This window comes from Amblyraja radiata, chromosome 2 (assembly GCF_010909765.2).
Source record: "Amblyraja radiata isolate CabotCenter1 chromosome 2, sAmbRad1.1.pri, whole genome shotgun sequence".
NCBI lineage: Eukaryota > Metazoa > Chordata > Chondrichthyes > Rajiformes > Rajidae > Amblyraja > Amblyraja radiata.
Genome location: NC_045957.1, coordinates 65,413,987 through 65,427,882, shown reverse-complemented (window position 1 = coordinate 65,427,882; position 13,896 = coordinate 65,413,987). Strand labels below are relative to the sequence as shown.

Sequence of the window (13,896 nt, the reverse complement as noted above, 5' to 3'; positions counted from 1 at the left end):
CATTATTTGTTATTTGCACTTTATCAGTTTATTTATTCATGTGTTTTGTAGTCAATGCCTATTATGTTCTGTTGTGCTGAAGCAAAGCAAGAATGTCATTGTTTTACAGGGACACATGACAATAAACTCTCTTGAATCTTGGTGCTGGGAACTAGTCGCGGCCTAAGTTTGGGCGCAGCAAATTTTTCAACATGTTGAAACATTTTCTGCGACCAAAAATTGGTCGCCATGGAAAAAAATCGATACTTTTGTAGTCGTAGGTGCAGTGGTAGTGGGGTCGCCATGTCGTTGTAGGTAGTCGTGGGTAGTTAGTTAATCTCCTTTGCTGACCGGGCATTTGCATTGGGTCATTGGGGGGAAAAAAAAGCACCAGTTTTCAGAACCAAGGAAAACCGACCGGTAATGTTAAATGCCTGCTAAACTTCACAGCTGGGTATCTCTGGCGTATTAAAAGTTGTGTGGCTTCTTATGTGTCTCCAGTCCTCTGTCTCCCCCCCCCCCCCCCCCCCCCCCCCCCCCCCCCCCCGCTCTTTTAAAGGACTTACTGTACACTGTGCTAGCAGTCTTTAACCATCCTCTTCATAACGGTGTGTGACTGTATGACCTTGGCTTGGCCGTTTTTCCTGGGCACCGTTTTTGCGGGGGGGGGGGGGGGGGAGACAGAGGACTGGAGACACTTATAAGAAGCCACACAACTTCTGACGGTCGCCGTTCCAGTTGGCGGTTTTTCAGGTGAGTGCCTCGAGCTAGAAGGTCGCAGGCACTCCGCTGAAAAGTCGCCTAAGTGGGACAGGCCCTTTATAAGGAATTTTATATATAGTGCAAGGTATAATACCCAAAATATACTTTGACACATTTCTTCCATCTCATAAAAGAGAAGTAATTTAGAGATGAGGTTCTGAGAGAAATAAATCATGACTGGGAATTTCTTTACATGCACTAGAATAGATATTTAGCTGCACTGAAAGTATCATTCTCAGACAAGAAGACTAATACATTAATAGTATTCAAACCATAAAAAAGTACCTGCATGGGACATCACACAAAATGCGGTCATAGAAGAAAATGCTTCGTTGGCCATCAGCATCTACCATATGCAACCTCGGAATGTTTGATGCGTCGTGATTAACGACCATAATACAAGGGCTATGCAAGCGCTTTGATTGATGAACCAGCAGGTAACAGCGCTTGTTATCCACATCATTTGCAATTACAAAACCCTCTAAAAATAAAAAGGAAACAATAGCAGAAGCTTGCCATCCAAGATTGAACAATTACAAGTTAGTAAATATTGAATGAACTGTTCAAGATTTAAATTTTCAGATTCTAGCTCCATTGATTATTCCAGCCATTAAACATTCCCAACATTATCCAGTATCAGATTTCAAAGCATTCAACACAACGCAATACCAAATATGGGATGCTTATACAAAAAGAACAAAAATGCACCATAAAAGTTCGCTTTCATTACCCCAGGCAGATGGTCCTGCATTGTTTTAGTAACGATTGATGGTCACATTTGAGATTGTCTATCTTATTTGCCAAAACTGCATTTAATTGGTCCTGCTTAAATGTATGTTGTTTTAATAACTTGAAAATTGACATCCAAATTATAATAAATATAATAAATATCACAGTTCCAAAAAAGTGTTAATTTGTATTTTTACATCTAATGCTGTATATGCTAAACTATTGAAAGCATTATGCCTGTTCCAGAGCTATATCCTCACCCAAGATTCTGCATGAATTTTCAACTTTATGCTTCCCCAGTATACATTACCAGGCACAATAAAATAGCAGTATCGGAAATATTCTGACAGCAAGAATACTAATTTTATTAATAGTAGAATTAGGAAGGGCTAATTTTTTCTGGAAACACAAAGGTCTGCTAATATTTCCACCAGTCATCAACAATTGCTTCACTAAAGCAATTTACATTACACTGCCCTCCATAATGTTTGAGACAAAGACCCATCATTTATTTATTTGCCTCTGTACTCCACAATTTGAGATTTGTAATAGGAAAAAAAATCACATGTGGTTAAAATGCACATTGTCAGGTTTTATTAAAGAGAATTTTTTAATACATTTAGGTTGCACCATGTAGAAATTACAGCTGTGCATAGAGTCCCCCCATGTGCACCATAATGTTTGGGTCACATGGCTTCACAGGTCTTTGTAATTGCTCAGGTGTGTTTAATTGCCTCCTTAATGCAGGTATAAGAGAGCTCTCAGCACCTAGACTTTCCTCCAATCTTTCCATCACATTTGGAAACTTTTATTGCTGTTTATCAACACGAGGACCAAAGTTGTGCCAATAAGAAACCATTATGAGACTGAGAAACAAGAAGAAAACTGTTAGACATCAGCTAAACCATCGACTTACCAAAATCACCTGTGTGGAACATCATTAAGAAGAAAGAAAGCACTGGTGAGCATACAAATCCCAAAGGGACTGGCAGGCCAAGGAAGACCTCCACAGCTGATGACAAAGAATTCTCCATATAAGAAGGAAAATCCTCAAACACCTGTCCGACAGATCAGAAACATTCTTCAGGAGTCTGGTGTGGATTTGTCAATGACCACTGTCCGCAGAAGACTTCATGAACAGAATTACTGAGGCTACACTGCAAAATGCAAACCACTGGTTAGCTGCAAAAATAGGATGGCCAGGTTACACTTTGCCAAGAAGTACTTAAAAGAGCAACCACAGTTCTGGAAAAAAAGGTCTTGTGAACAGATGAGACGGAGATTCACGCACATCAGAGTGATGGCAAGAGCAAAGTATGGAGAAGAGAAGGAACTGCCCAAGATCCAAAGCATACCACCTCATCTGTGAAACACGGTGGTGGGGGTGTTATGGCCTGGGCATGTATGGCTGCTGAAGGTACTGGCTCACTTATCTTCATTGATGATACAACTGCTGATGGTAGTAGCATAACAAATTCTGAAGTGTATAGACACATCCTATCTGCTCAAGTTCAAACAAATGCCTCAAAACTCATTGGCTGCCAGTTAATTCTACAGCAAGGCAATGATTCCAAACATACTGCTAAAGCAACAAAGAAGTTTTCAAAGCTAAAAAATTGTCAATTCTTGAGTGCCAAGTCAATCACCCGAACTGAACCCAATTGAGCATGTCTTTTATATGCTGAAGAGAAAACTGAAGGGTACTAGCCCCCAAAACAAGCATAAGCTAAAGATGGCTGCAATACAGGCCTGGCAGAGCATCACCAGAGAAGACACCCAGCAACTGGCTATGTCCATGAATCGCAGACTTCAAGCAGTCAATGCATGCAAAGGATATGCAACAAAATACTAAACATGACTACTTTAATTTACATGATATTGCTGTGTCCCAAACGTTATGTTGTCCTGAAATGGGGGGGGGGGGGGGGCTATTTATAAACATCGTTGTAATTTCTACATGAAGAAACCAAAATGTATAAAAATGGCCTTTATTAAAATCTGACGATGCACTTTAACCACGTGATTTTTTTCTATTACGAATCTCAAATTGTAGAGTACAGAGGCAAATAAATAAATGATGGGTCTTTGTCCCAAACATTATGAAGGGCACTGTATATGTGAAATATAGCAAACAATGTTCTATGAAAATTCATTGTGGCAGATCTTATGAACCCACTGGGGCAGGAGTTTCCCAGGAGCCCATGTGCAACTAATGCCTTCCAACTCTGCTAAGGGCCTAAGTCAGTGTCAACATCGTGCACCTTGCCATTATTGAAGCGGTTCCAGTGGACGCCTCATGTAGTCCAATAGGCCAGCGTGCACCTACACAGGCTTCCCAGATGTCAGGATAGAAAGCCTCCATTAGGCGAAAACTGCCCAAGTGTGACAATCCTTGTCCAAAATGGGCAAGGTGGCTGCCATGAAAAAGTGACGTTATTTTCCCATTTATTTCCCTGGCCTCTCGCCCCCCCTCTCCCCCGGACTTTTTTTCAGCGTGAAAGTATTTTCAGTAGTTTTTTTTATGGCCAATCAATAAAAAAACATTTTTAAAACAAAGTTTTATTAACAGATTCCTAGTGTTTCTCAATGTTTGTGAATGTAAAAGGTGTCCACACACTTAGTAACATTGACGTCTGATGAACTTGAACACTGAGCCTGACTGGGTATCAAAGCAGTTCTGTGAGAACAACAGGTTGTCTCCTCCTGAGACAGCTCCTATGCTGCAAGTAGTCAGGCATGTGATTGAAACCAACCTCCCAGCAGAAAGCCGCGCCGGGACCAATGCGGGATGACCTACTATGGCCAAGGGAAGGCAGTCAGTGGTCGACAAAAAACCTGCTTGTGTACAACTTGTAATACAACCCCATTGCCATCTAATTCAGGAACAAAAACATTTAAAATTTGACTGTCCTTTTGTCGCTGGGCTTTCTACTGTAAGCATTTTTAAAATGTCAACTTTAATGCAATTTTTGAAATATAAAATCAATGTGTTATAAGCTACAACACAAACACTAAAATCAAACAAATTTTGTAATGCAAGCAGCTGTGAAAAATTGCCTTTTCATGTTAATCTAGAACTCATAATAGGAACGTAAAAGATTGCAGATGCTATAATCTGCAGCAAAGATGAACAAAGCTGGAGGAACTCATCGTGTCAGGCAGCCTCCACAGATGATGGCTGGCCTGCTGAGCTCCAACAGCAGTTTGTTTAGCAGGAAACATGTTCCCGATGTTGGGGCAGTCCAGAACCAGGAGCCACAGTTTAAGATTAAGGGATAAGCCATTTAGAACAGAGCTGAGAAAATACTTTTTCACACAGAGAGTTGTGAGTCTGTGGAATTCGCTGCCTCAGAGGGCAGTGGAGGCCGGTTCTCTGGATGCTTTCAAGAGAGAGTTAGAAAGAGCTCTCAAAGATAGTGAAGGGATATGGGGAGAAGGCAGGAACAGGGTACTGATTGTGGATGATCAGCCATGATCACATTGAATGTCGGTGCTGGCTCGAAGGGCCGAATGGCCTACTCCTGCACCTATTGTGTATTGTTTATTGCTTAGGATTCTAAGATTTTTCCTAGTTAATCGCATCACTGCTATGAAAACATTTACTAATAATCGTGGAGATATTTGCTGACAGCAAAGATCTCTTTAGTTATAATGAACTGAAGAATTCAACTTTGAGAAATTTGAACCAACACCCATCATAAAATTATTACCTGGGAAAGCAACACTCATGTCAGAATGCAACATCTCAATCAGCTGAGCAGTCTTTGATCCAGGTGCTGCACACATATCAAGAATCTAACAAGAACAAATATGTGTCACGAGAATCACAATGAATTTACAAATTAATTCAAGCTAATGTGTACACAAATATATAGGTATGCACAAAAACAATGCATCGATTTACATTTTGAAATAAATATTTTGTAGAACAGACAACTTTTTTTCTTGACCATATCCTGGGGGAAATTTACTATTTATTACTTTGAGAAATCGGACCCGTAGCATCGTGTCAATAATTTCAGAACATATTTGGAGCAAATACCCAGAGTTAGCAACTATATCATGCAAGAGCTGTTTTGCATGTTGCCACATAATCTTACATAATCAGGAGAATTGTTATTGGTGCAAATTTTCTCAAAGCTGACCACTCTTCGTAAATGAAAATTGGACAAAATCTAGAATAAGATTGCTATCTGATCAAACTGAACAAAACACGTGGAAAAGGCCATAGGTGTCATAGCTTCACAGACAAGGGTTGATCTTGGCACCATGTTCAGCACGGACATTGTGGGCTGAAGAGCCTGTTCCTGTGCTGCATTGATCTATGTTCTATATTGTAGAAAGGTGTTCCGGAACAGCAACAACAAAAGCAGTACATTGTTACTGCAGTTGGCACTGCTGCGCCTTGGCTCCGAAGCTGCGAGACTGATTTGGGTATTTGGGTGTTCTCCTGTTTTTCAAAGATGTTTTGGTTGTTGGGTTATTTGGCTATGGGGAATTATAGGCCAGGGAATGGTAGCTGATTGGAATTTAAAAGGAAACAATTGTATTGGCGACAAGTGCGTGATGGTCGGCACAGATGGTTGGGCCAATGGGTCCATTTCTGAGCTGTGAGACTCCATCCTTCGTACCTTATGATGAGATTTGATATCAAGCAGCAAAGGAGGGATCATACTGACAGCTTCCTGCCGACTGATATTTCCCTGGAGAAAGAAGACAACAATTATCTTCATGAAAACATTTTACAATCTAAGATCCACTCAACTAACTAAAAAGACAAGGGATACAGTACAAGGTGATAAAGAACCATTAAGTTAATTTTGAAAGGATGTCGACATTTTTAACTTCACTCCATGCATATTTAATGTTACAATATTATAAAAATCACAGAGGAAAGCAAGACCAGTTCTTTGTAAGATTTGCACAATGTGTTTCACATGTCAGTGTTTCTTTCCATAATACTGCAATTTTCTCTTCACATGTATATACTTACTTCACTTATCACTCAGGGTATAATCCCAGAAATGAGAAGGAACACACAACTGGCACCAGAACAGTTCTCCCATGTCTTCTGGCAATACATGGAACAAGTACTGTCAGTCCACCACAATGGCCTTCATTTGTTCTACCAGCAAGGGTGCCACCCTCAACCACACATCTTAGTTATGTGGAGCCACACTATATTCCCCAGCCTATCCCAACATCATCGCTCGCAGGCAACCATTGCATAATGCCCTAGTTGGTCAATCCCTGTAGATGTGTCCGGTAAGGGCTCCGCCTTCGACTAGCACTTCCCAAATAATAAAACTAGTAATAATAAACGGTGAGCTCATCATTGTTGAGCGTTTTACAATCAAAATATCTAGTTAACCTGGGCCTGCACTTCATCCTCCAGCACCTAGACTGCCAGGGGACCTATGCGAGGATTTTGTTTGTTGATTTTAGCTCTGCATTCAACACCATTGTGCCAGAGCTACTACACTCCAAACTTTCCGAGTTGACTGTGCCTGAACCCCTCTGTCGGTGGATCACCAGCTTCTTGACAAACAGGAAGCAGCATGTAAGGCTGGGAAAGCACATCTCAGACCCGCAAACCCTCAGCATAGGAGCGCCGCAAGACTGCGTACTCTCCCCTCTCTCTACACCAATGACTGCACCTCCACTGATTCCTCTGTCAAGCTTCTCAAGTTTGCAGACGACAACCCTGATTGGACTAATCCAGAATGGGGAAGAATCTGCCTACAGGCAGGAAGTGACACAGCTGACGTCCTGGTGCCATCGCAACAACCTGGAGCTCAATGCTCTTAAGACAGTGGAATTGATAGTAGACTTTAGGAGAGCTCCCCCTCCCCTCACTCACCAGCAACAACACCACAGTCACATCTGTGGAGTCTTTTAAGTTCCTGGGAATCATCATCTCCAAGGACCTTAAATGGGGGGCTACCATCGACTCCACAGTCAAAAAGACACAACCAAGGATGTACTTCCTGCAGCAGCTGAGGATGCACAATCTGCCACAGGCAATGATGGTCCAATTCTAAAAGGCCATCATAGAGTCTGTCCTCACCTTCTCCATCATGGTCTTAGACCTTCAGCCCAGAGACATTGTGTTAGACGAACTAGGTACCAACGTCTGAGTATGGGATTGTGTAGGGGGTCACCTGAAATGAACAGAATTGGGAGTATGCCAGGTACCAACCACTGCATCTAGAACTGGGGGACCCCCCCAAGGGGCCAGAAAAAGGGTGCTAAATAGATGAGTGAGGTACCACTTAAATCCACTCCCATGATGTGCTCACTGCCACGCCTATATCAACAACACAAACGGTAGACATTTTTCCCGCTGCAAAAGGTCCGCCAGACCCCCCACCAAGGCCTAAAAAATGGGCTAGCATATAGACGAGCAAGGTACCACTCAAAAATAATGCCAAATGAACAACTTGAGTTCATAGAGTACAACATGGCTCATCTATTTTCCCATGGCACCCATTTTCTGGCCCCTTGGGGGGTCCCTCAGGTCTAGACGCAGTGGGTGGTACCTGGCAGACTCCCAATTCCGTTCAATTCAGGTAACCCCATACACACTCCCATAGTCAGACATTGGTACCTAGTTTGTCTAACCTAATGTCTCTGGGCTGAAGGTCTATCTGGTTTGGCTCAGCCACCAAGCACGACATCCGGAGGCTGCCTCGAATCGTCCGATCAGCTGAGAAGGTTATTGGCTGCAACCTTCCCTCCATTGATGAACTGTACACTGCAAGAACCAGGAAGCGAGCGAGTAAGATCATCTCTGACCCCTCTCACCCTGGCCACAAACTCTTTGAATCACTTCCCTCTGCGAGGCGACTCCGGGCTGTCAAAGCTGCCACAGCCAGGCATAAAAACAGCTTTTTTCCCCACGCGTAATAGCTCTACTCAATACCCCAAAATCTGTAGTCTCCTTATGCTCTGGTATTTTATTTAATTCACATGTTTAATCAATAATGTTTTATTATTAATGTTAAATGTTTTATGTGTCATTCCTAACTGTCACTGTATGTCGTTGTCACTTGTGGGCGGAGCACCAAGGCAAATTCCTTGTATGTGAATACTTGGCCAATAAACTTATTCATTCATTCAGCCCTCAAAGTCTGCACGCTGCTTTATGGCTCACTCTACACTACATTACAGGGGAGAAGGGATGGGAGAGGTTACATACCAGTGATTATTCAGTTCACAATATCAAGAGTGCTATAACAAATCAGTGCTCAATTGTGCATAGCTAAGCAAGATGTTGCGATATCCAATTTCAACCTTTTTAACAGGGTTACTTTGAATCCAAGCCCAATACCTTTTGCAGGATTGTTGAAGATCTCAACAACACTGTATTAAGTAAAATACAAAATTTCACTCTTGTACACTTGCTTTTCATCTTAGTCGACTGAATTCAAAAGTTAATAATTCCTGAATACTTACAGACTCAGTCTCGCTAATAAGGAATTGATGGAACTTCTCCAAGACTGGTGATTTCCTCAATATTTTCCTGCTAATGTTAATATGCCAAGCCAATTCACTGGGATACCTGCATGAGAAATTTTCATTTTAATCAATCTGCTCAAGTAGATAACTTCAATGGCACTGATATTTTTGTACATTTCTTACCAGCTCAAGGGCTGTGGAGCCTCAATCCTTTGCCCTTCCACTTCTAAATCTTGCAGTTCTTTGAAGTATTTGTTTTTTAGGCAATGCAAAATCTCCTCTGCGTGACTTTAAAGAGGAATAGAGAAAAATGTTGAAACTGTTTCAAAAATGATTTTGGCTGTACTCAGAATCGTACAACATTTAGGACACTCAGTCAATGCAGTCCATCCCTTCTATACTTGTTCATAAAATGGCCCCAGCTTAATCATACCTTCCAGCATTATGTTCGTTGTTTACAGGTTAGTGGTCTTCATTTGAACATTAAATTACTTGTGAAAGGTGGTGAGGTTTTCTGTCTCTATCACCCTTTCAGACAACGTTCCAGTCCATTTAGGTGAAAAAATCCTTGTCATCTCCCCTCTAACCACTATTGCAATTGAATTTAATCCACACCCTCTGACTTTGTCACCTTGTCAAAGAGAAACGTTCCATTCACAATCACTCTAACACAAAGTACTGAAGTAACTCAGTTGGCCAGGGGGCACCTGTGGAGAAAATGGATAACCTACAGTATACATTTCGATTCCCTCCACAGATGCTGCCTGACCCACTGAGTTATTCCAGCACATTGTGTTTTGCTCAAGATTCCAGCATCTGCAGTTTCTTATGCCACTCATATTTACTCCATCTGGTTTGAATTTCATACATTTCAAATCATTTTCCTCTGTTACAAAAAAAACATGACTAGCCTATCCATCATTCCGGTTGACCGTTAACCATAGTTTCTTGTCACTAACTCGACTTAATTTGCCACTCTCCACTAAATGCCCATGGCAAATGTTTTTGCAAGAGGTTTTGTGGAATGAAGGCAATCAAGTCAATGAAATGTTAACTTTGTGTCCCACTCTTACAAATACTGCCTAATTTGCAGAATACTTCTAGCATTTTGTTGATTAATTGAAAGATACAGATCCTAGACACATGGAAACAGGTCCTAAACACAAAAAGCTGGAGTAACTCAGCAGGTCAAACAGCAACTCTGGAGAAAAGGAATAGGTGATGTTTTGGGTCAAGACCCTTCTTCAGCTTTTTGTGTCTATCTTTGGTTTAAACCAGCATCTGCAGTTTTTTCCTACACTTAGAAACATGTCCTTCAGTCCACTGAGTCCAGGCTGCACATCAATCACCTATTCACACTAGTTCTAGGTTCTCCCACTTTCTCATCCACTCCCAACACACTGCAGAAGGCAATTAAGTTACAAAACCGCACATCTTTGGGATGTGGGACCTCCGGAGGAAACCCATGCGGTCACAGGGAGAACATATAAACTCCACAACACCCAAGATCAGGATCAATCCAGGTCTGGTATGCGAGGCAGTTGCTACACCAGTTGCGCTACTGTGCAGCCCAGTGTTTTGATCACAGAATTTCAGCATGTGTAATTTTGCTTTTGACAGGGCAGGCCAGCACAGAAAGAAACATTGATTTTCTATTAAAGTCATATGTACAGGATGCAGGTATTGACATCCAGCCTAATTTAATAATAGTGCATACTAATAGCACTGCTGCAAATTGCAACTGCAAAATTCAGATAATTTATCTTCTACTTCAGTTACCTCTTGTATCCAGTTATCCGAATAGTGGCTGGCAATGGCTCCCTCATGGTTGCCATAAACTGATCCCATTCTCCCTCAGGAACAATCTTTAGTCTTTGGTAATATTCTTCATATAGCTTATTTTCTTTAATAATGTCTTGGTAGCCAGCTCCCCAACCCTGCAAAATCAAAGAATCGCCAACTTTAAGGAAATAGCAACACGTTCAATTACAGAACAAATGCTCCAATCTTTACCATAGTTATGATGTAAAGCATATTTTGCATGGCACCAGAGATGACCAATATATTAAAATATACATCGACACACGAAGGTTTGGGCTAAGCACATGTTGCATTAAAGCAGACAACCAAATCGCATCTTGAGTCCAAACAATTTGGTTCATAAAATACACTACTTTAATCCCCAATTATTGGCTACGTGTCGATTTACTTTGACGTTTAGAGGGAACCGTTATTAAAGTTGTAACAGATGATACGTTAACACCAACATGATCCGTATCAGCAACGTGGAATTAAACCAGAAATAGTCTATGAAAAAAAAAGCTCGAAACTATCAGTTAAAGCAAAGAATATTTGTGGTCAATTTGCGTGGTTCGTCTGAAAGACAAACTTTGCCGCTGTTGTTGTGAGCTGAAGGGAGCAGATCAATCAAGCGTGTGTGTCCCGGGCGTATTGAAGGGTCGCCGGGGCCGCGCCGGCCCGGGTTAATACCTACGGGCTTGATGTCCGTGTTCTCCCGGTTTCTGGGCCTGTTCTTCCTCCTCCCCATCGTGCAGAGCAGAGCAATGAACCGAGGAAACGTGCTGAGCCCGTTGCAACGTCAGTGCCTGATTCACTGCCACCTCCACCAACAGAGTGGAGCAGCCGCTGGAGGGAAGGGAAGGGAAGGCCAGGCCAGCACTGGGATCCACGCATGCTCCGAAACCTCCCCGCACCCAGCTGCCGGCATTACGCATGCTCCGAGACCGCTCCCAGCTACCGGCACTCTACTGCCGGCATTACGCATGCTCCGAGACCGCTCCCAGCTACCGGCACTCTACTGCCGGCATTACGCATGCTCCGAGACTGCACCCAGCTGCCGGCACTCTACCGCCGGCATTGCGCATGCTCCGAGACCTCCCCGCACCCAGCTGCCGGCATTACGCATGCTCCGAGACCGCTCCCAGCTACCGGCACTCTACTGCCGGCATTACGCATGCTCCGAGACCTCCGCACCCAGCTGCCGGCACTCTAACGCCGGCATTGCGCATGCTCTGAGACCTCCCCGCACCCAGCTGCCGGCATTGCGCATGCTCTGAGACCTCCTGCACCCAGCTGCCGGCACAGCATCTCCGATATTTAGTAAAGTCTGGTAAAATAATTTAACTCTCATATTTCACAATATTCACACCTTTAATTTGCCGTTCTATTTCTTCTTCAACAGTTCGTCAGGTTCTTAGATAACATTTTTGTAAAACTGTATTTTTTAGAGTGCTGGCGTCAGTGACAAGATCAGTGTATCAGTCTGAAGAAGGGTGACAGAAAATGCTGCAGAAACTCAGTGGGTGAGGCAGTATCTATGGAGAGAAGGAATAGGCGAGGGTCGAGAAGAAAGGAAGAGGCGGCTAATGTCTTCGGAGAGCGGAGGAGAACTTCTTCAAAGTAGACATACCTTGAGGAGATTTCGCAGTGGAATACACGAAATGTTTAAGAAAGAACAGCAGATGCTGGAAAAATCGAAGGCATCTGCAGTTATTTCGAAGAAGGGTCTCATTCCTTCTCTCTGGAGATGCTGCCTGACCCGCTGAATTACTCCAGCATTGTGTGTCCACCTTCGATTTAAACCAGCATCTGCAGTTCTTTCCTACACAAGACTAGTGTCATTGGCCTCCCGAATTGCCCTGGAACTAACTGTGTGGCTGACCAAGCATTTCTGACGGCATTCAGGAATCAATCCTACTGGTGGGTCTGGAGTCACATAGGTCAGAGCAGCTAAAGATGTCAGATTCCTCCCCTCTAAAACATGTAAACCCGATGATTCGTAAATGTTGTACTCATCATGACCCATGACTAGTTTCAACTCCAGAATGGAATTAAAATTCCACAGCCATCATAGTGGGATTTGGACTCCAATCCCTGTACGACTTCTCTAATAACATGGGTAGCAGTACAGCAACTCCATTCCAATCCAGTTCTATGGTTTGCTGATGTGCCTCTAATTGGCCAGATCGGTAAAGGATCTTTGTGTAATGTATGTTAAGTGCAAGGTACATTCAATTCATCACATGATTCTTTAGCTAGGCATAAATAAATACAGGTTCTCTATATTTCCATTTCGTATGTCAGAATAAAAGCTCAAATAGCGAAGTATAAGAGAACTGGTGGATTAATGTATACAAGCCAGAAGATATTTATACGGGCAAATCATTTTTAACAAATCTTATGTATTTTAGATGACAAAAAAAATGGAGTTGGGGGTAATGCAGTTGATGTGATGCACGTGCATGCCCAGAAGGCTATTGAAGGAGTTTGCATTCTCCTTGTGACCACATGGATTTCCTCCAGATGTTCTAACATACCAAAGCCGTGTAGTTGGGTTTCTCCCCTGCCTATCCCCCCCTTCCCCGTGCCTCACCTGGATTTGCATCCATTTCCCCCATCCACTCGTCCCTTTCCAACTATTTTTCTTTCTCTGGCTTCATAATCTTCAACTCTTCTATCCTTATCTCATATCTTTTTCTTCTTCTTTGGCCTTTGAACAAACATCTGCCAATCAACCCCCACCCCTCAACCTGTAACTACCGTCTGATGGGTTTCGACGCGATACGTCACCTATTCCTTCTCTCCAGAGATGCTGCCTGACCCGCTGTTACTCTAGCATTTTGTATCTATCCCCGGCGTAAGCCAGCATCTGCAGTTCCTTCTTACACCTATTACCTGCCAGACTGTCCTGCGCTTCCTCTCTTCCAGCTTTCTTACCCCTGTCCCCCCATCACAGCGAAGAAGGGTCCCGACACGAAATGTTATCTAACTATCTATCTATGTTCTCCCGAGATGCTGCCTGACCAGTTGAGTTACTCCAGCACTTTGAGTATTTTTGTTTATAAGCCAGCAACTGCAGTTCCTTATATCTCAATTAAAAGCTCCAACATGCCGCGCACCTCATCGAGAGCGATAAACATTCTGCCCGTCCCTTCGTTTGGACCAAAG

The 13,896-nt window shown here is 42.8% G+C and overlaps 1 protein-coding gene across 2 annotated transcripts in view; it reads right to left on the bottom strand.

Moving 5' to 3' along the window:
- nsun2 (NOP2/Sun RNA methyltransferase 2) overlaps positions 1-11,689 on the bottom strand; it is a 34,247-nt gene extending 22,558 nt beyond the window's left edge. The window contains exons 1-7 of one of the 2 annotated variants that reach the window (XM_033048108.1): positions 11,423-11,689; positions 10,708-10,865; positions 9,112-9,216; positions 8,926-9,031; positions 6,102-6,173; positions 5,181-5,265; positions 1,027-1,222 (exon numbers count right to left, since the gene is read on the bottom strand). In XM_033048108.1, the coding sequence (XP_032903999.1) occupies positions 1,027-1,222; positions 5,181-5,265; positions 6,102-6,173; positions 8,926-9,031; positions 9,112-9,216; positions 10,708-10,865; positions 11,423-11,476 (776 nt within the window). In that variant the 5' untranslated portion in view covers positions 11,477-11,689. Of the gene's footprint in view, positions 1-1,026; positions 1,223-5,180; positions 5,266-6,101; positions 6,174-8,925; positions 9,032-9,111; positions 9,217-10,707; positions 10,866-11,418 lie in introns of both variants that reach the window. The other variant, XM_033048118.1, reaches the window with a different exon arrangement.
- Positions 11,690-13,896: the final 2,207 nt, after the last annotated feature.